The 21,417-nt window shown below is 39.7% G+C and overlaps 2 protein-coding genes across 2 annotated transcripts in view; one reads left to right on the forward strand and one right to left on the reverse strand.

Moving 5' to 3' along the window:
• STAT4 (signal transducer and activator of transcription 4) overlaps positions 1–21,417 on the forward strand; it is a 93,322-nt gene that overhangs the window by 71,322 nt on the left and 583 nt on the right. The window contains exons 14-23 of the mRNA XM_045559218.1: positions 2,104–2,148; positions 9,695–9,778; positions 11,262–11,360; positions 13,812–13,947; positions 15,522–15,571; positions 15,817–15,911; positions 17,712–17,848; positions 18,179–18,370; positions 19,753–19,819; positions 20,206–20,314. Of these exons, the coding sequence (XP_045415174.1) occupies positions 2,104–2,148; positions 9,695–9,778; positions 11,262–11,360; positions 13,812–13,947; positions 15,522–15,571; positions 15,817–15,911; positions 17,712–17,848; positions 18,179–18,370; positions 19,753–19,819; positions 20,206–20,314 (1,014 nt within the window). The remainder of the gene's footprint in view (positions 1–2,103; positions 2,149–9,694; positions 9,779–11,261; positions 11,361–13,811; positions 13,948–15,521; positions 15,572–15,816; positions 15,912–17,711; positions 17,849–18,178; positions 18,371–19,752; positions 19,820–20,205; positions 20,315–21,417) is intronic.
• On the reverse strand, positions 15,987–17,335 carry LOC123643616 (transforming protein RhoA-like). Its single transcript, XM_045559217.1, has one exon. It carries the CDS (start codon positions 17,299–17,301, stop codon positions 16,720–16,722), a length of 582 nt encoding a protein of 193 aa, XP_045415173.1. The 5' UTR covers positions 17,302–17,335; the 3' UTR covers positions 15,987–16,719.

The following is a 21,417-nucleotide window of genomic DNA, read 5'->3' on the forward strand; positions in this document are numbered from 1 at the left end:
GCCACTGTACTCCAGCCTGGGCAATATAGCAAGATCTTGTTACCAAAAAAAAAAAGGAAAAAAGAAAAAAAAAAAGACAAAAAAAAGACATTTTGTCATTTGCAGCAACGTAGGTAGAATTGAAGGACATTATGTTAAATAAAATAAGGCAGGCATAGAAAGACAAATATTGCATGTTCTCACTCATATGTGGGAGCTAAGAAAGTGGATCTCATGGAGGTAGAGAGTAGAATGGTGGTTACCAGAGACTGGGAAAGGAAGGGGAAGGAAGGATGAAGAAAAATACAGTTAGGTAGAAGGAATAAATTCTAGTAATTCAATGGTACAGTAGGGAAATTATAGTTAACAATAATTTGTTATATATTTCAAATAGCTAGAAGAATTATAATGTTCCTAACACAAAGAAAAGTCTGAAGTGATGGATATCCCAATTACCCTGATTTGATCATTACACATTTGTATTCTTCTGTCAAAATATTACATGTGCCCCCAAAATATGTACAACCATGATAGATCCATAAAAAAATAAACACACACACACACAAAATAATGGATAGGCATTCCTAGTTTCATTTTTAAAGTCTTCCCAAGGAGTGATATCCAATAACCACAAGTCTAGCTAAAAGCATTTTCCCTTTAGGAGGATAGCTTGGGGAAATAGGATGTTCCCGGTATGGCAGTTGTACACAGTTCACCTTGGCATGTCTAGAAAGCTCTGACCCAGCCTCATCCTGTTGCTTCTGTTTTTACCACTTCCTCTTGACCTAGAGTTCTCTTCCTGCCTTCTTTCTAATTCTTTGTATAGTTCTTAGATTCCAAAAAAAAAAAAAAAACCTACTGCTTTTCTTGCCAGAAATATATTTCTCCTCTGGTTTCTTAACATTTAGCAAGTACCTCACCGAATACTGGAGCACTACTGAATCAGCCTCAAAAGGTCTACTTTCTAAACGATAAAATTTAGATTAAAGATTTCTGCAATTATAAATTTGTGCTGGTTTTGGTTTTGGTTTTGATTTTGTTTGATTTTCAGTATTGAAGAGTATATTTCTTTCTAAGTGAATCCCTCCTGTGTGAGACTGCCGAATAAATAAAGTGTAATAAAGAATCAGATATTGTAGACATCCTTGTACCTAACACTCTTTTTGGTTGGGCTCAATTCTTGTCCTCAAGGAACTTTCAGTGGTGGGCCATGTTTAGTAATAAGTAATGTAGTAAGAGCCCTTAACTGAGAAATGTCTATCTCCCAAAAAAGTTACCTAGTAAAGGAAGGACGAGTAACACACCAAAAAGTGTTTCGGTCTTTATTTTAGCTGGTACAATATATAAAATAACAAAACCTTAGTTTTTACAGTGCTCTTCTAGTTGCAAAGCATTTTCACATTTATTGTCTGATGCATAATAACTTATTGCTTTTTAATACAAAAATAAACATAGAAAATAAGAGAAGCATAATTTTAAAAATCACCTATAATTCCACTACTTTAGGTAATGCTATTAATATCTTCATTTTTATGTTTTTGTTCTTTTTTTCTAAAATAGACAAATACTTTTGTACACACTATATACCTTTTCTGTCTCTTTTTTCCATTCAGTAATCTACATCAATGCACAGTTTTTGTTTAAGTCTTCTTCCACTCTAATGCCATCTGATAGCTTACTGTGCCGTGTGACCACACCACCCCACAGCTTATTACGCCAGGCCTCTGTGTTAGACTTGGTTTCACAGGGATTGGGAATCATCGCCCACAGCTTAGCTAAAATGATGATTTCCAAGCACAGAGGAATGCTGAACAGATTCTAAAAGATCCCAGCATGATTTCCATTTTTGAAAACGTTGGCTGAAAAACACAGTCTTAGCGGTATTGCCAACTTGCCCACTGATCTCAATGAAAGTTTCTACAGTGGCACCCCGTGAGGTGAAACAGGAAGCTCCTCTCTGTTAGATCTGGGCAGCTGTGTCAGGTTTCAATAAGGTTGAGACATCTAGGTTACTGTCCTAGAAGTCAAAACCATGGCCAGGAAAATGACTACGATAGTACAACTGACTTGATATGTAGCTGATAATGCTTCTCCATCTAAACACTTTTGTTTTCTTTTATAAAGCAACCAAAGGAAATGAAGTCCAGTGCCGGAAGTAAAGGAAATGAGGTAGGAAATATTTTCTCCTAGAGAATTTTTCTAGGAAATAATGCTATAATATATTATTTTTACAAAGCTTTTAAACCACTTGATTTTAAGTAAAATTAAATCCGTGTTTCTCTGATTATAAATAGAAACCTGGATAATTGCAGATAATATGGGAAAATATTTTTAAAGGAGAAAATAAAAATAGCATATAGTAACACCCTCCAAAGAAAATAACTATTAACATTTTGGTGCACACTATTCCAGTTTTTTATTCATGTGCATATTACTTTAAAAATATATGACACACACTGTTTCATAACCTGCTTTTTTCACAGAGCAGTGTATGGTGAATAGCTTTCTATAACTTTAAATACTCTTGAAGAACATGATTTAAATTTGTTGCATGATTTTGCATTTTATAGGTGTGCCATAATTTCTTTAGCCAGTCTTCCATTATTATGAAATATCTTTTCCATTCTTCATTTTCATTCACTCATTTTCCCACATCTATGAGATAAGGCTCAAAAATCATGACACGTTACGTGAAAATCACAGGTGAAAAACAAATCCTATTACTTTGTGGCATTGATTACCTTGCTCTCTAAGGGCTGTATTCCACCAGATGAATTGAATAAAGGAACAAACTGATGCAGTCCCAGTACTCACATTAGAGTCAATAGATGACGGAATGGACAAATCCTGGGTTGGAAGTGACCTTGGAGATCATCTGTTAAATTGGCCTGGAAACTAAGGCATCAGTCTATGATCTATGTATTTGGAATTAGAAAACCTGGGTTTGAGTACATGCTCTGATAGTGTCTGAAAATGTGATCTTGGCAGATGATCTGAAGAAATACTGCATTTTTTTTCCTCCAAGAGATCAGGATAGTAACACCCAATGCTCCCTGCTCAGAGATGCTGCACATGTAAGACCACCTACATGATGCGGTTGTAGAGCAGTGAGGATTAATTCTGGTGTGGTTTGTATGGATCCAGTCTCCTGGCTTTGTAGTTGCAGCTCCTATGAAAAACATCTTTGAATCATTTGGAAGAAAAGCACTTTATAAATCCAGCATCTAATGACATCCAATCTCCCACACCCCACAAAGATCCATCACAAAACATTTAATACCCTACTACTTTCCCCTCCAAGAATTCTTTATTCCCTTAATTATGTCTTAAAGATCATGTGGCAAGTATTGGGCCCACCGAGGATGAGCTAAATCTTCCTCCCAGGATAAAATCACTGATCAGGGCAGAGCCCTCAGCAGATCTCTATGACCAAAGATACCTCATGAGCAGAGCTTTTGAGTTTAAGAATATTCTAGTAAGATAAGTGGGAGATATTCTTCCCATCTTACAGAAACCCAGAAAGGTCTCCTAAACTTCTTAGTTAAACATTAGTACATTTTTTAAAGGGAGAAAGGAGGGGAGCAGCACATTTTAAATGAAAGCCCATTTCAAACATCTCACTGGAGTTTGGGCCAGAGCTGCAACATTTCATTCAGCTTCACATCCTTGAATATTATTTTTGAGTCTGAACAGACTAAGCACAATTATTCTGAACTTTTCTTAAGTAAAACAAACCGAATGGGAATAAGTCTAAATAGCTCAACTCTTGCAGTGCGTTGTCATCTTTATGAATGTAAAATCAAAATCTTTATTTGGATTTCCCTGGAGATGGAAATCTAAGTAAATCACCTTCTACTGTGGAAACACCGACCATTATCTTATTAACGCTGTCTGTTTACATTGCTTTGAATTTATTTCCTCTTACTTTCCAATTAATAGCAAAATCGTACAGTCATAACAGAATGATTTTATGTCTTCCTTTTTCTCCAGGTTTGCTAAATCAGGTGAATTTTATTTTAAGCTATTCTTTGAGCTCCACCTGTTGGTAGAATTTTAGCATTACTCCTAGGTACACTTAAGTAAGCCACAGGCTTGAACGTTGATGCCCTTCAGGAACAAAATCTGTGAAGGATAGGGAACCGGGAGCCAGGAACCAGGGGCTTGGCCATCAGTAGGGATGCCCAGAGGACGGTCAGGAAAGCATGGGAAGAGCTAGCAATAAAGTGAAGCTCATAACATCATCAAGTCAGAAACTGTGGCAACAAATTTCAGGAAAACAGAAAGTTAGGATATTAATAACCTTGTTTTCGGGTTTCAAAAAGTTGCTTATCTGTAAGCAGCTGTGACAGGAGTTCACAGCCTGCTAGGAATTTATTTAAAAATCCTTTTTTGGTCTTTGTTATAACGGGCATTATTGAAGAGCTTCACTAATATTGATTTGTGTAACTCCTATGACAACGCTATGAAGTAGGTGCTATTAGTCTCATACTTATTAATATTTCAGTTAGGGAAACTGAGGCACAGACTTGTCACACAGCTTACTCAGGATGACACAGGCCATTGGTGGCTGGGCCGAGATCCAAACCTGTGGATCCCAGGTGCCTGCTGCTGGCTGCTCTGCTCTGTGCCTGTGGGATGCCAGAACCTCCCCTGGGGGCGGCGAGCTGGTGGGCACTGCTCTTTGACCCTCTCCCACCCCTTTATCTCACCTCATCTATCTCACAAAGCGTCTGCATTCTGCCCACCTGCTCAAAAATCATGGGCTGTCTCAAACCAGAATTTAAAATAATGTTTCCTCAGAATATGCCGTTGACTTTCCTGTCATCTACGTGTCTCCTTTCACGGCTCTGTTGTGCCTGGTTGGGACAGTGGAAATAGCACCGGGTTGGGCTCTGCCTCTTACAGGCAGTCTGACCTTGCACAAGCCACTGAACCTCCTAAGCCCCAGCTCCCTTATTCGCAGAATGGAGCTAATGCTGCCCCACACTTGATAGGGTTGTTGTGAGGATTGAGTAAGGTGGTGCACATAAGTCAGTGGGGGTGGGCTGTGTAGACGTTGGCTGTGGCTCTCATGGATCAGCCATCCATTCTGCCCCCTCTAGAGAGAGTAGCTGTTTACACAGATAGGAAAAGTGGGCCTGACTTAAGACAACTGCTGATCCTAACCCTTCTCTGCCCACCTGCCAAGTGCTGAAGACATGGCCTCTTTCAAGGGACCCTGGGCACTCCCCTCTTCCAGCACCAGGTCCCTGAAACCTCAGACCACCATTTATGTGTGCCCCTTTTGTGGGATTTCATGTCTGGGGTTCCTACTACTACCCAATGCCCTCACCTCCCTACACACACACACACACACACACACAACTTTGAGTTCATCAGTTCTACTTTTGTGGCTGTACGAGCTTGGATCACATAGCTATTAAATGATTGAGGACGTTTTAAGATGTCATGAAGGATAGTTTCCCTAAGGTTGCCATTTCAAACCTCCCTAGAATTGCAACCCCCTGTGACTGTTTGACTCTAAAATTATCCAAGTAGAGATGACATGTCAGGATGTACAGGGGCTCCTGGCTTTAGGACTGGGTGAAGGAAGGAAGTTGCACAAGACCCACGCTGTTCCCAGAAGGCCCAGAAACCCTAGAGGCACCTAAGGAGCCAGCTGTGCGTTGGGGGTTGGTGAAACATGGAGCTCTGGGTCCCTCACCCCTGTTTCTAGCAAGGCAGCTTTATTTTATATATTTTACAGATAGGAACCCAAGTGGGAAATTTACTTTCAAGAGTACTTTCCAAGGTTAAAAGAGTTTAAAATCCATCACACTAGACAATGTCTGAAACTCTTTGAACTCTTAAGATTCTATAAGCCTCAGAAGTGCAATGTCATGTAGGAGCTTTAGATTTTTAAAAAAAACAAATTTAATATTAAGAATTCACTTTGGAATTTCACAATACCCCTTGAGGAATCTGTAGACACACCATCACAAAATCAAGGTTAGCAGTCAATGCCTGTCTTTCCCACCTTCGTTCTTTCCTGGGAAGAGTCACAGTGATGAAATGATTCCATTACCTAGTGAGTAGCCAGACTTTGAAGGCATCAGCCTGGCCCTGTAAAATAAACATTCCCAGGAAACAACCTTTCCCTGGAGGTCTTTATCTGGCAGAGAGCTGGCTAGAGAGTGATTGTTGAAATGTGAAAACTATTTGAATAAGGAAGCTGAAATTGCAGTCTCTCCAGTTCGCTCTTTGTCAGTGGGCTTTAACTGATAAATGACAGTTTTAGCCACAGATTGAGGTGTTGGGTAATTTTGTTTATGCAGTGGAAAGTCGTGAAACACAATGAAGCTATTAGTAAAGCCTGGGTGACTTGAGTTTCATTTAACAAAATAGCCAAACAGATGTTCTTTCAAGGTTCAGTGTTCTCAAACAGACACTACCCACACCACCAATAGCCCAAGCATTTGCACAGCAAGTTGGTTTCCTAAAGAACTAATTTAAGGAGTTGCAACATTTTTTAAAGGGAGACATTAGACGAGTATATGACTAAAAACTCAGACTTTTTATAATGCAACAGCATCCATACAGAACCCTTATTTTATGGGCTGGGTATAGTGGTCATTTTACATTCCCGGCTTATGATTCTGTTATTAAAGGCTCTCTAGACCATTCTTCCCCTCTTCTGTTTCCCAGCATCTAGCACATAATAGGTGCTCAATAAATATTCACTCGATGAATGGATTAATTGTTTTCTCTACCACATAGTTTTCCATGTGGAAATCCATAAATTATGGCTTATTAAGAGTTGAGCAAGAAATTCGGGTGAAAATCATCCTTATCTCAGCCATGTTTTTCTTAGCAGAGGTTTTCTTTCAAGTTAAAAGGCGTAATTATTTGTTAATATATTCTAGTTTTCCAGGATGTACCCTTAGGCACCAAGGAGAGGAAACAAAAAGAATATGGTGACACCAGGACTTGCCTTTCATTAGATTATACACCAAGTAGAGTCCTGGTTAAGTTGCTTGGTCAGTTTTCCCATTTCTTAGCAGATTATCCAATGGGTATTTTTCTTTAGAAGTACAATTCAACCAGTCCAGTTACAATATTTAGTGCCATATAATATAAATATCATACATATGGATATTTTAAATCTGTAACCATCTTAGGTGATTAGGATGGCTTTTAATACTGACATTAATGATGTATCTTATCTATGATACTTTCCCAGTCTATAAGGAATGGACTCTGGGAATATACAATTGAATAGTGTCTCTGGCTTGGACTGCACTGAGAAAATAATGAAGACTATGATTGATGGCCACTCTGCTTTGAAAATTAATGATGGTCATTAATTCTTTAGTTAGAGCTTCTTTTCTCCAGTCGTGTGTATTGTATGTCAGCTTTCTTGCTGGATTCCCTTCTTAATGTGCCTCACAATGGTGTCAGGGGTGTTAAGTAAACATTAGAAATGAGTTTGAATCACTAAGGAACCTCTCACAGTCCACATTCCAATTCAGTAAAGTAATATCTAAAGCATGAAGTCTTTTTCCACAGTTAATGGACAACCTTGAGTGTCATTGTTCTGTCTGTGGAATTCTGGTTTCTCATACTTTTCAAGATGCTGCTGTTTGGCTGGTGAACACACAAGTGCCATAACTCAAAGAACTGATAAAACTATCCATACTGAGTGATCATGTCTATATTTAATCATATAAATTAAACTATAGTGGCTAGAATTGGGGGGAGGATGGGACCTTTAAGAGACGGGGAAAAAACAAGTTGTTTTTTCTACTCTCACTCTCAGTACAGAATACCTCACCTCTGGTCACCAAAACATGTGTGGGGATTTCTTCCCACTAACAACCAAATGTCCAGCAGAAACCAACTGGGTGACCTACAATTAAACTCAATTCTAACACTGTGGACCTGAAGAGAGTATCAGATCCCACGGGTTACGGGCTCAGTCCCACAAGACTGCTCCCTGCTTTAGATGCCAGTTGCAAGTCCCAGCTTGTGACCTGTGCTTCTGACCAACCAGCAATAAATTGAAAGTTTCCACAACCCCCTCCTCAGATTCCATTAATTTGCTAGAGCAGCTCACAGAACTCAAGGAAACATTTTACTTACATTCACTGGTTTATTATGAAAGACGTTACAAAGCCTATGGATGAACAACTAGATGGAAGAGATGGGTAGAGCAAGGTATGTGAAAAGGGGTGCAGGGCTTCCATGTCCTCTCCAGGCCTTGCCACCTTCCAGGCGCTTCCATGTGTTCAGCTATCTGGAAGCTCATCTGAACCCAGTTCTTTTAGGTTTTATGGGGGCTTCATTATGTAGGTGTGACTGATTACCTCATTGGCCATTGCTGATCAACTTAACCTTCAGCCCCCCTGCCCTCCCTAGGGGCTAGAGGTTGGGGCTGAAAGTTCTAACCCTTTAATTGCATGGTTTGTTTCCCTGGAAACCAGGCCCCATCCTGAGACTATCCAGAAGCCCACCAAGAGTCACTGCATGTGAACAAAAAATGCTCTTATCACTGAGAAAATTCCAAGGGATTTAGAAGCTCTGTGTCAGACACTTGTATCACTCGGGAAGTTACAAAGATATTAGGAGCTCTATGTCCGGAACTTGAGTCAGAGACCAAATTTTAGAACAAAAGATTCATCTGGTACCCCTGTCTGTAAAGATCTTAGGAGCTTTGTCTCAGAAACTGAGGGCAGAAACCAAATAATGTATTTCTTCTTATTATATATCACAGTATCACGGGACCTCATAGTCATGGCCATCATCCTCCAGCTGCAGCCCTCCCTACAAAGAAAGTCATCTGTGGGGTCGAGGCAACATATGCTCACCCAGAGTCCAGGGCCCCAGAATTCCCGGCCCCAAATACCTCAAGCCCACTTCCAGGGCCTGTGTGAGCCTCTTCTCCGAGTCAACTCTCCCAAGCATAGATGGCAGCATCAATGCAAGCATTTCTAGGCGTAAGGCAAGGCCTAGGGGCCTTCCTAGTTATTCAAGGCCCTTCAGAGGGGTGGAAGAGAAGGGGATGGGCAATGGTCCACGGTGGCCATGCTCTATCCACACTCCCATGTTCCAGCAGGACTTCAAATAGCTAAAACCTGGGCAATCAGGTTATGTGAAGGCTATGTGTCAAGGCAGGAGGGTAGAACATATTTTAACTTGATTTTTCATGGTGAAATATTTATACATATGGGATTGGGTTTCCATCTGTGTGCTTGCCTGAGGCCTCTCAAATGTTCTGCACAGGCTTGTACATCTTGCCCACCGTGGAACTCAGTGAGAATGTGAAAGGCACCCATTAGTGAATATGAAATGACAGTTGTAAATTTTTCATTTGTCTCGTGTTTTGCGTGGTGTAAGCATCCCCTCCCCAAAGGACAGTGAGATTTTTCTAATGTTTAAAAATGCATTTTTTGTTCAACTTGGTGTCTAAACACAAAGAACCACTTGTCTGAATTTCAATTGAAGAAAATATGCTAGAATTTCAAAAGTCAGAAATTATCTTGTATTGGAGACTTAAAATCATTCTGTTTGTGGAAATGAAGATTTATCAAACTCTGTATATTAAATTTTTTAAACAACAAGAGGAAATGTTCAATACTAGGGAATGTTTGGGAGCATTATTAATTTATATAAAAAGGGGTCTAATATTACATAGGAGTAATGCATTTGTAAGATAACAGTTTATTTCTTTCTCCCTAAGGGCTGTCACATGGTGACTGAAGAGCTTCATTCCATAACCTTTGAAACACAGATCTGCCTCTATGGGCTGACCATAGATTTGGAGGTAGGTTTTTCGAGGAACATCTACTATGCACTAACAACATTTGCACGAAATGGTCAGCATTTGTAGATGAAAGCTCGGTCTTTTCTAGGTTTTAGTACATTCCCTATTCATTATTTTTGTTTTAAGTTATAAAAGCAATATGTCAAATTTCACTAAATAGTTAAAATACTATTCTGGTTAAATATAAATGATAAAATCTCATGGGTATTATGAATTCAATATATGTTAAATAATATGTTGCTCAGGTTGCATTTTTGTTTGTTTTCTGGGATTTCCTGAGTCATGAATACTCTGTGAAAAGAGAAATAAGTATCCTTAAACCATGTCATGGTATATTTTCTTTTTCCTTTTTTTGTAGTGATATATTTTCAAAAATTTAACTTGTATGTAAAAATCTCTCGGAAGGAAGGTTTCTCTAACATAAAGAGCAAAGACAAATGATAGGAACATTACAGTGCATTGTTTGATCCTTTCATGACACCACTGAACTCAAAGAAAGAATAAAGCAACTTTGGGGGCTGAATTGGACATGATTGACTATGAGCTCCCCGTCAGCAGGACATCGTACATTGTTTGTCACTTCACTGTCAGTGCCTGGCACACAGCACATGCTCAATATTTGTTGAATAAGTGAACAAATGAGTACGTGAATGAACATGCATAATTTCACACACCCTGAATGTGATCCTATTTGTGGAGTGTGTTGTTTTAGAATTCTGCCTTTGCTTTTATTTTAATGAAAGTAAATGTTTGTAAAATTTTTTGTAGATTGCCTTACCTCTTTTCCCTAAACCTTTGTTCCCATGAGCTACAAAGTTTCTCAACTGGGTATTTCACTGCCTACAGAAATCTGATGGTCTGTTATTAGAAAGGGATTACTATAAATTGGTTAGTTTCCTGGGCTAGACTGTGAAAGCCTGTTTATTCCATAAACTAGAAAACCACGGTACTAATAGTGGTAAATTGAGTTCTGCAACAATAGACTAGGTGGCTCTATCTCCCATAGCTTATCTTTCCATCTTTTATAATAAAAACTCCTATTTCTAGTACTGACGTTAATTAGGTGTTAGGCCATAATTTGAAGATACTGATTCATTCCAGAAATAAATTTAAAAGTATATTCTTTAATGTAACTTATAATAAGGATAGTTGCTAATTCAATAGAATGTCTAATTAGTAGCATTGGAGGCAGTATATGACATAAGAAAGTATAAATATTTATGTGATGCCCGGGAAGATATTGGGGAAGCTGCCTGACTGAGCTCGCTGAAAGGATTCCTGCTCTTTCCTCCCTGTACCCTTATTCAGACATGCTCAGAAAGTTCCACAGCCTTCACAGGGTGTTTTAGTGACCAGGGCAGCAGGGACATCAGGATTACAGGAGTGGGGCTGGCTTGAGATGGCCCTTTAGAGGAGAGAGTAGAGTGTAAGAGCAGTGTAAGTTGGGACTACCTGTAATGACTATATTTTTTTTCCAAACCAGACCAGCTCATTACCTGTGGTGATGATTTCCAACGTCAGTCAGTTACCTAATGCTTGGGCGTCCATCATTTGGTACAATGTCTCAACCAATGATTCCCAGGTAGAGTCTATTCCTATCTCTCCTCTTTTGATTCTATTTTGTTTTATTGTCAACAAAAACCATCTGCATCAAAAGGTGTGTGTGTGTGCGCATATGTGTGTGTGTGTACGTATGTGTGTGTGTGTGATTTGTGGGCTGCTTTATTTCTAGTTGTATGACTCCTCTCATGTCATATTTAAAGTAATATATTCTATTGTGCTTGGACCCTGAGAGCATCCTGGCCAGCAAAAGTGACAAACAGTAATTTGTTATTTCTGAGGGTCTGGTCAGCTGCCAACTACATGCATCACAGAATTCTAGGGCCATCATCCTATAGCTCTGTTAAATAAGCTGCGTGGAAACTTCTTGTCACAGAATTTGATATCTGACCTCCTCAGCTGCTTCTGGCCCCACCTTATCCACACAGTCTCCTCTATAGAGAATTAGTTTCTGAATAAGTTGCTAGAATATTCATCAATCTTGCGTAACTATATTGTGATATCACAAAATTTCAAGTTGATTACAGATTTCATCCATCCTAGACTCAAGCTGGGTTTTAATGCCATCTAGTGGTTATTTGCAACACTTACCCAAAATTGGCTTCAAGTCACAAAGCAAGGAGAGAATAGATGCTCTCCTTATAAGACAACCGGGGAAGGGAGTGTCAAAGAAGATGAGTCAGCACTTTCCCTTGCTCCCCCCTGACAAAACCTCAGTGTTGTCCTGGAAACTGCCAAGGTCTAGAGAAAATAGGTCAAATGTAAATAACAACATTTCTTCTTAATTCAAAGCAAATTGTACCCTCCAAAGGGAAGAATTCTTTTTACTTTAGGTCCCAACAATAAGAACAAAGCCATAATGAGGCAGCTCTAACTATTCTTTCCCTTTAATTAAATGTTCCTAATAAAGAAACAACGAGGAAAATGATGCAGCCTATTCCTTCTCATCCTCAGATGCCCTGGCATCTAAGACAGATCAACTACAGAAAGGAAGGCTGCATGAAGTGCCCCCAAAATAGCAGAGCTTACTAGAAAATCTGCCTGGTCTTTAAAGCCAAGAACAGCCAAAGCCACTGAGATTAAATGCTGGTCCCTGTTAGGATCTTTGTTCAGCTTTTCTTCCAACTCCAGGGCATAGGACAGATGATGGGGTACTTTGTCCTCCAGTCTCAGAGAGCAGCACTGCCCTTAGCTTTCTTCAGCAAACTCCTTCTGGAAGAAAGCCAGCAGAGTCATCACACTAACCTCCCCAGATTTACTCAGCCCCAGGGTGAGAATCAGGAGATACAGATCACACACAGCTCCTAAACATAGATTTCACAGCCTCCTTACAGAGCCAAACTGAACAACGAACCTTGGTTTCTCTTCTTAATTCTATCCTGCTTCAGAATCTAAGCTCTTAGGCCTTGATTATAGTCTGTGCTTTCTGGTCATTTTTCCAAATTCAGTTCTCAGGTTCAAGGAAAACTGCCTCCCTAGAAATTCTTTCTCTTTATTCCTCCTCTTCTCATCTACCACTCCTTACTGGATGCTGTGTCATGTTTTATTCCCACCTTCTGAACTCTCTTGCATTGGTTCTTTTTCTTGATTGATCTAAGCCCAGTTTAGCTCATGCTCACCAATGGCCTTCTCTGGGTACCACACTGGATTTCTGAATTCTTCCTCTCCTCCTCTTAGAACACCTTTCTTGGCTTTCACGCCTACCAATTTTCCTGTCATCTGAGACAAAATCTTCAGTTCCACTGTCGCTGACCCTGTTTCTGGCACAAACAACCTTCTTTGTAGTTGATCATACAGAATATTCTCTTATCTAACTGGGTGCACACAAGCCTGTAGTCCCAGCTACTCAGGAGACTGAACCAGGAGGATAACTTGGGCCCAGGAGTTTGAGTCCAGCCTGGGCAACATAGCAAGACCTGGTCTCTGAAGGAATTTTTTTTTAATTATCTAATCTAAAGCAAAATGATAAAATACTACTACACTCTCCATAGGACAGGAATCTGAGGTCAATCATAAATTTATATCGTAAGGTCACCTTCCTTAGCCTGGGACTTAACTGTTTCTTGCACTTTGGGATGATTTGTCTGGTCAAGGTAAAACATGTACCAACCAATTATAAACCAATTAAATAACATAAGTTTTGTTTAAGGTTAATATTATTACAGAACAGAATATCTTTCCAGTTATTTGCTGGACAGTGTTAAGTACTGGCATGAGTTGATTGATAGGGAGAAGTTAAAGAGTTGCCAAGTGATTCAAGAAAGATGAGCCCTGTATTACATTAGGCTCAAGGAACAAGAAGCCCTTTAGAAAAAGACAAAATCAACCTTAAAAATAACAACAGAGATGGGGCTATATTCTGTATTGTTAACTTAAGTCGGCCTAAAGAGTTTAAATGAGGAACCCTATACATTGAATTATAGCGTTTTCAGTGTGATTAACAAATATCATCATCCTCGTAACTCTATTTCAGAACTTGGTTTTCTTTAATAACCCTCCATCTGCCACCTTGAGTCAACTCCTGGAAGTGATGAGCTGGCAGTTTTCATCATATGTTGGTCGTGGCCTTAATTCTGACCAACTCAATATGCTGGCAGAGAAGCTTACAGGTGAGAGCTGCTGGATAGGGAGGATCTGCCAATTTTTTGTTATTCAAGTGTTTTATAGAACCACGATGATATCCATACTGTTAATATCAATATTAATAATAACAGTGATCATCACAATTGAGTGAGTGCCTACTATGTTGCCAGGCACAGGGCTAAGTGCTATAATATCTTTAATTCTCACAAAAGTTCTTCAAGGCCAACATGATCCTATCTGCTTTATAGACAAAGATACTGGAGTACAGAGGTGACGTGCCTTGCCGCGGCTGCATGGCTAGTACACAGCAGTGCCAAGCCGCCGGCCAGGCCTGTCCAGGTCTAAAGCCCTTTCCTATCCATTCCACACACCAGCCTCCAGCGTGTGCTTAGGCCGGTTCCACTGAATGTGATGTGAAGCCTTAATGGTGACTTGATCTTTCATATTAATGCTCAGTTGACACAAACCAACTGGACAATGACTGATTCTCTTACCAGATCTAGGAAATGTCATAGAAATTTAAGAAACCACCCCAGGAAGACTTAATTCTGCATTATCAAGAAAGTTGGTAGCTTGACTGGGATTTCTAAAATTTGCAAAATAGAGTCATTGGTACTACATGTGCCAATTATAGTCTAAGCTTTTTCTAAAAGAATTTTAAGAGATATCTGATTTTGACACATCTGGGGTGAACATATTTGGCACCAAAAAAGAGTTAACATTGGATCTGTGTGCATTTCTAGTTAAAGTAGGGCCAGAGGTACATTTGTACAGCAAGAGTAGAATCGTGTGATTTAAGCTTGACCCACACATGATGCTGGGATGTTTGCCCCTAGCACCTATTATCTGATCAGTGGGCATTTAAATAAATCAGGACTTTGGGAAGTATTATAAAATTGGCTTAATATAAATATGTTTTTGATCCTTATTTAATTTATAAGCAGCAATAGGAGACATTCAATAAATACTTGTTAGAGTGGCCTTTAAATATGTAGTATATATAGCAACCATATCTTTTCAAATCTTTATCAAATTATTCTTTGAGTATAATTTCCTTAAAAATTTAAGTAGAAACTCTTGTATCCTTTCACCGTTCTGGATCAAAACAGCCAATGGGTGCTTACTGCCTAATAGATTGCTAGTCCATTCTTTTCATTTTAATAGTCAAGATTCCTAGTAATCTGGCTACATCTAACTTATACAGATTTATTTTGTAATGTTTATTCACCAACATTAGGCTGCTCTTACTCTCTTATAGGAGCCATGCTCACGTCCACCACACCTCATCCTCATCCTGCATTATTCTTGTTCCCTGGAGTGGACTCCTTCCTCTCCTCGGACAATTTCATGGAGGCCACGTTCTAGGCATCCACCTGTGCCTACACCATCATTAGTTCCTCCATCAAAAACCTTCTTTCCTATATAGTAAATTTCTTAGGCACAAGGATGATATATTTGTACTTAGATTCTAGCACTCAGTACACTGTAAACCCATGGCAGGTGCTTAAGAAATGCTTGAAGGGGGAGGATCTAAATTGAGCATAAAATTGAAGAATCTCATTATTGAATAAAACAATCTCATTCTTTTCTTTCATTTTAGTCCAATCTAGCTACAGTGATGGTCACCTTACCTGGGCCAAGTTCTGCAAGGTACAAACATGGGGAGGGGGAACATCATTTAGGTTTGTTTGTTTTTTTTAATATAATGTTCCTTTCTAAGCCTCCATAATGATTACCTGGAGGTTTGAGGATTTCCTGGATAAGGATATTTTTAAAGGAAACTAAAGTGTTGTCCAGTTTGAAGAAAATGTTTTATTCAAACATGGAACTTGAATTATTATACTAACATTACTACTTAAATGATCACTGCCCTAATGTGCATGTTTATTCCATAGGAACACTTACCTGGTAAATCATTCACCTTTTGGACATGGCTTGAAGCAATATTGGATCTAATTAAGAAACACATTCTTCCCCTCTGGATTGATGGGTGAGTTACAGCCTATATTTTCCATATAAGTTAATTGAGTTATATATTTTTCCTATTGTTATTGGTTTTTTCCCATTCGTTTTTGAATTTTCCATCTGACTTTATTTCCAAATACACTTTCTTTTTTAAAAAACCAATACAGTTTCTTTGGGGATGACAAATATCAGTATTAAGAAATTCAATTATATAAAAAATACTACATCTAGTCTGAGGGTAGATATATTTATTTTTGGTAACATACATTAAGTGGCGCTAATTACACAATAACTATAAGGTAACTAACATGAAACCACAGAACTGTAACTCTGCCACAGCTGCATCAACTTGGGCCTTTCTGGATGAGCACATTTTCAAAAAGCCGATGTTCACCCCAGAGCCAAGCCAATGAAATCTGTTAAGGAGTAAAACTCTCAAGTGGTGACTTGCCAGAGTACCTTGCAGCTGACAGATGATAGGCAGTACATGTTAGTTATAAAGTAGTTACAGCCTAATTCACAAAAGTTACCAACTATTTCTCTTTCTAGAAAGAAGCAAGAAGTTATTAAGAAATTCCTTGAATTAGCACCTGGTGTGTCAGGTGGGAGTGCAGAAAAGGGGTGTTAGAGCAGTATTAGAAGGACCCTGGCGGGCCAGATGGGTTAGACATTGTTAATAATCATGGTTGGCTTCTAAATACTGGTAGCAAGATGACTTCTGATTTGTAATCGTAGGTAAAATAGGTAAATGAAAAAGGCCAGTCATCATACACTAAGATTAATAAACAGGACTTCAAAATTAACCACATAAGGGCTGTGCTTGCAGCAAGGTTTCACAAGACAAGGCACCCAGATTTTTTCTTTCCAAGTCTGGCTTGCAGAGCAGCTCTCGTAGCCATTTCAAAAACCTCCCTCACTCCATCTTTGGTCTTTGCTGAACACTCCACGTACCCAAAAGCGCCAATCCTGTTCGCCATATCTCTGCCTTCTTCAGGTTTTACAGGCTCTTGCTTCACTTTGGCTAGCTCCTGCCTTGTGCGCTCATCATTCCGAAGATCCTTCTTGTTCCCAACAAGGATGATGGGCACATTGGGACAGAAATGCTTGACTTCTGGGGTCCATTTTTCTGGGATGTTTTCTAAACTATCAGGGCAGTCGATGGAGAAACACATCAGTATAACATCAGTGTCTGGGTAGGAGAGGGGCCTTAGGCGGTCGTAATCTTCCTGCCCAGCTGTGTCCCACAAAACCAGTTCCACCTGCTTTCCATCCACCTCGACATCTGCCACATAGTTCTCAAGCATGGTGAGCATGTACACCGCCGGGAACTGGTCCTTGCTGAAGACTGTGAGCAAGCATGTCTTGCCACAAGCTCCATCACCGACAATCACCAGTTTCTTCCTGATGGCAGCCATGGCTTACAAATGCCCTGCACGATGCACGGCCTGGGTGGCAGAAGTTGTACAGAGGACCTTGAACTTCTCAGATGAAAGGCCCAGGCGAGGACTCCGAGTCCGGCCTCTTCCTCCCGAGGACTCCTGTCTGCCAGTCGCAAGCTCAGAGACGGGAGCCGTTAACGGAAGAGGCGACCGCGGACTAACGAGAGAACAGACGGAGGGCCGCAGGCGGCGCGCGGAGAGCGCGAGCCCGTTCTTTTTCTTTTCTGAGCATGTTTAGTGTCATAGGAAAAATTAGTTGCAATTTCTTACGTTCTTCACAGAGTATATATATGTATTAATCTGTATGTGAGTAAGTACTTCAGGTACAAATGACTTTTGATTATACTGCAAACAAACTTTAGGTCTGCTCTTTGTTCTATTTCTAGGTATGTCATGGGCTTTGTTAGCAAAGAGAAGGAACGGCTCTTGCTAAAGGATAAAATGCCTGGAACCTTTTTATTAAGATTCAGTGAAAGCCATCTCGGAGGCATAACTTTCACCTGGGTGGACCATTCTGAAAATGGTATATACTCACTACTGTTTATTCAGGTGCATTCAGTTTCCTTGGGTTTGGTTATTGGGATTTCAGTTTTCAGAAGTGTGCGGATCTGTTTATCATGTGCTCAGTGTGTTTGAATATAATTTGTTGCAGTTGTCCCAGAACAGGGTACCCATGAATTCTAAAAGCCTGTGTGGTCACCCTCTATCACATGCATGCTCTGCAGTCTGTTTAGGCTGCAGAAAGTCTGACGTGGACTTATAACCAGCGACTTGAAGACAATGTGGGTGGGAAGAGTGATCACAGAGAATGCCTGCAGAAACCTGTATATTCCTCTGATTTCTGTCATTCCAGGAGAAGTGAGATTTCACTCTGTGGAACCCTACAATAAAGGCCGGTTGTCTGCCCTGCCATTTGCTGACATCCTTCGAGACTACAAGGTTATTATATCTGAAAACATTCCGGAAAACCCTCTGAAGTACCTATATCCTGACATTCCCAAAGACAAAGCCTTCGGTAAACACTACAGCTCCCAGCCATGTGAAGGTTAGATTCTTCATGTTTGTTTTTTTCTTAAGATTTTGGAAAATAACCTCATATTGGAGCAAAGTAAATGAAGTTCCTCTCTTTGTTTACTTTGATCTTTGGAAGATCTAAAGGGCGTATGGAGGTCAAAGCCTTAGAAATGAGGTGGTATGGCAGCAGTTCCTGCAAAGGGACCACTGGCTGTCTAACACTAGCAGAGAAATACACAGCAGCTACAACTAGACTTCACCATGGCCATGGTTTTCTCCTCCATAAAATAAGAGTGATACAGACATCACTTCTATGGCTGGGGGGGAGGAAAAGTGAGAGCAGGTAATGGTTAGACACTTTTAAAAGTAAGGCAAGCCTATGTTTTGCATAGCAGCCCCAGGGTTCATAATTATAAGTTTTATACTTTTAACCTCACTGTAGTCTTACAACACAGAGAATTTGTTCATTTGCTAGGGAGGTGACTTGGGGGGTCTGTGCTTCATTCCCCTCAACCCTCAGCCTACCTTTTCTGGTTGTACTCTAAGGGCCTAGAACAAAATAGGCATTCAGTAAATGTTTGTTAAATACATGAAAGAAGATTCATGAAATTGCTATATAATTATAAGGTCAGTTCACCATTCTGTTTCTTTAATGAAAGTATATACAATCCATAAAAATCTTCATCTATAACAGCTAAATATCTGGGCACCCTCTTTTAGAATATCTTTCAGTTGTCACTAACAGATGGTGACTTCCTGCTTCATCTCCTCTAACAAACAAAAATATAAAAGAAAACAAAAACAAAAAAAAAATCTGTGGCTTTTAAGTGACTTTCTACATCTGATTGAATGAAATAGCAAATGTCAATGCAACAAATTACAGCTGGAAAGTTGGATCAAATACTTGTTCAACGTGGCATACCAGAGAAATTTGGGGGATGTTTCCACAGTGAGGTTTGCACATTATTGTTACTACAGTACAGTGGTACTTTCAAGAACACTGATGTCTGTGCCTCAAAAATTTTTATAATCATAAGGTTCTAATTGGTATCAGTTTTAATGAAAACAACTGGGTTATTATATGTCTCCCAATACACGACTAAATCAGTCCTTATAGTCAAGCTTAAAGGTAACCTAGAAGACAGGTATATAGTTGATTCTCAATTTTTCCTACACATTTTATGTAAAGTCAGATTAGGCCTGCTCCAGACATTTGTTTTTCTCCTCTTGCACACTTTATGTTTTATCTAAAAGACTGTTTACTCTATTCAGCTAAACATCTTTGTGAATCCTGAACAACTGTATTATCTCTCTTCCTTTTAGCATTGCTGATATTTTTCTAGACTTTTCCCCCCCAATTTTATCAATAATACTGATAACGTTTTTTACCAACATTGTGCCTTTCTTTTCTAGTTTCAAGACCAACTGAAAGGGGAGACAAAGGTTATGTTCCTTCAGTTTTTATCCCCATCTCAACGATGTGAGTAATCTTAGCCACATGTTAAATGTTTATTATTTAATTTTTTAAATAAAAGCCTTCCTATAGGAGATTTAAGGATAGAGCAGAATACATATAACTGAGAATAAAGCATTTTAATGCTCAATGTCCCATTTCTTTTAATATTAATACATAAAGCTAGTCTTTAGGGCACACTTACTACAGTCTATTAGGACTGGAATTATAAAGTTGCCCTTTTATATGCCGTATATTCCGTAGCAGGTTGAATGCTCTGATATGAGATGATGAATTAGACAGCTCAGTGTCAGAAACAGATGAAACCCTAGAAATGAGTTCCTGACACAGTAAGTCACCAAGGGCTATTATTTTCTAATCCTTTTCACTATTTACCTTGTTATCTCTTTTAGCCGAAGTGATTCAACTGAGCCACATTCTCCATCAGACCTTCTTCCCATGTCTCCAAGTGTATATGCAGTGCTGAGAGAAAACCTGAGTCCCACAACAATTGAAACTGCAGTATGTTCCCTTTCTTTTCCATTGTTGGTCAAGGGCGTGTCCATTGAAGCCAAGGTGGTGTGAGAATCAAAGGGGCTGAAGTACTGCCCGGGCAGGGATGAAGCATGGGTACTGGAACAAGTTCGTGAACATAACCCCAGGGGTGTTGGTATGGTCCTGTGTGTCGCTGATGTCAGCCGCATTGAAAGCAGACACCTTTGTTTACTTGAACTGCTTTCAGTTCTTTCCATCAAAGACCAGCAGAGGGCAAAGTATTCCCATACCCTACTCAGCACAACTGTCCCTGCTTCTGCCAGGGGCCCCTCAGGCCCCACCACTCTCTCGACTTTAGCAAACAACATTTATCAGTCAGTACTTACAAGTCTAGTGTAATATCTATTTTAGCAGTTCAAGCACCATAAATTCTAATTTTTCTTGTTACTTGCACTACTAGAATCTGGAGCCTCTTCAAGTAGTGTATGAATAACAGTAGCATCATGATAGGCTTCTTTTTGACAACTCGGTCGTAATCTTTTTTTTTTTTTTCTTTGAGATAAATTCCGTTTTCCTCTGTCACTGGGGCTAGAGTACAGTGGTGTCATCATAGCTCACAGCAACCTCAAACTCCTGGGCTGAATTGATCCTCTTGCCTCAGCCTCCCGAGTAGCTGATACTACAGGCACATGCCACCACACCCAGCTAATTTTTCTATTTTTTGTAGAGATGGGGTCTCGCTCTTGCCCAGACACGTCTCACACGCCTGATCTCAAGCAATCCTCCTGCCTCAGCCTCCCAAAGTGCTAGGATTACAGGCATGAGCCACCGTGCCTGGCCATAATCTTTAATGTAATAATGTTATTTAGGATGCATTCTATTTGTTCTTGTCCCCCAATACTGTCAAGAGGTTCAAAGCCCAATTTACATGAAATTGAACATACATCAGAATAACAGAATCTTGGAGGGACCCTGATCCCCAAAAGATTTGTATTTTGCTATAAATCAAGTGGTTTTTAGTCATTCTCTTGAAGATTTCCAGGGATGGAAAATTCACACTGTCCTTTGATGGCTTATTCCAATGTTAATTGCCCTGAAGTCCTTAAACTATTTATGCCTAGCTGAACTTT

This window comes from Lemur catta, chromosome 8 (assembly GCF_020740605.2).
Source record: "Lemur catta isolate mLemCat1 chromosome 8, mLemCat1.pri, whole genome shotgun sequence".
Lineage (NCBI taxonomy): Eukaryota > Metazoa > Chordata > Mammalia > Primates > Lemuridae > Lemur > Lemur catta.

Coding starts and splice junctions, on each gene's coding strand:
- LOC123643616 (XM_045559217.1), bottom strand. CDS start 17,301: ATGGCTGCCATCAGGAAGAAACTGGTGATTGTCGGTGATGGAGCTTGT.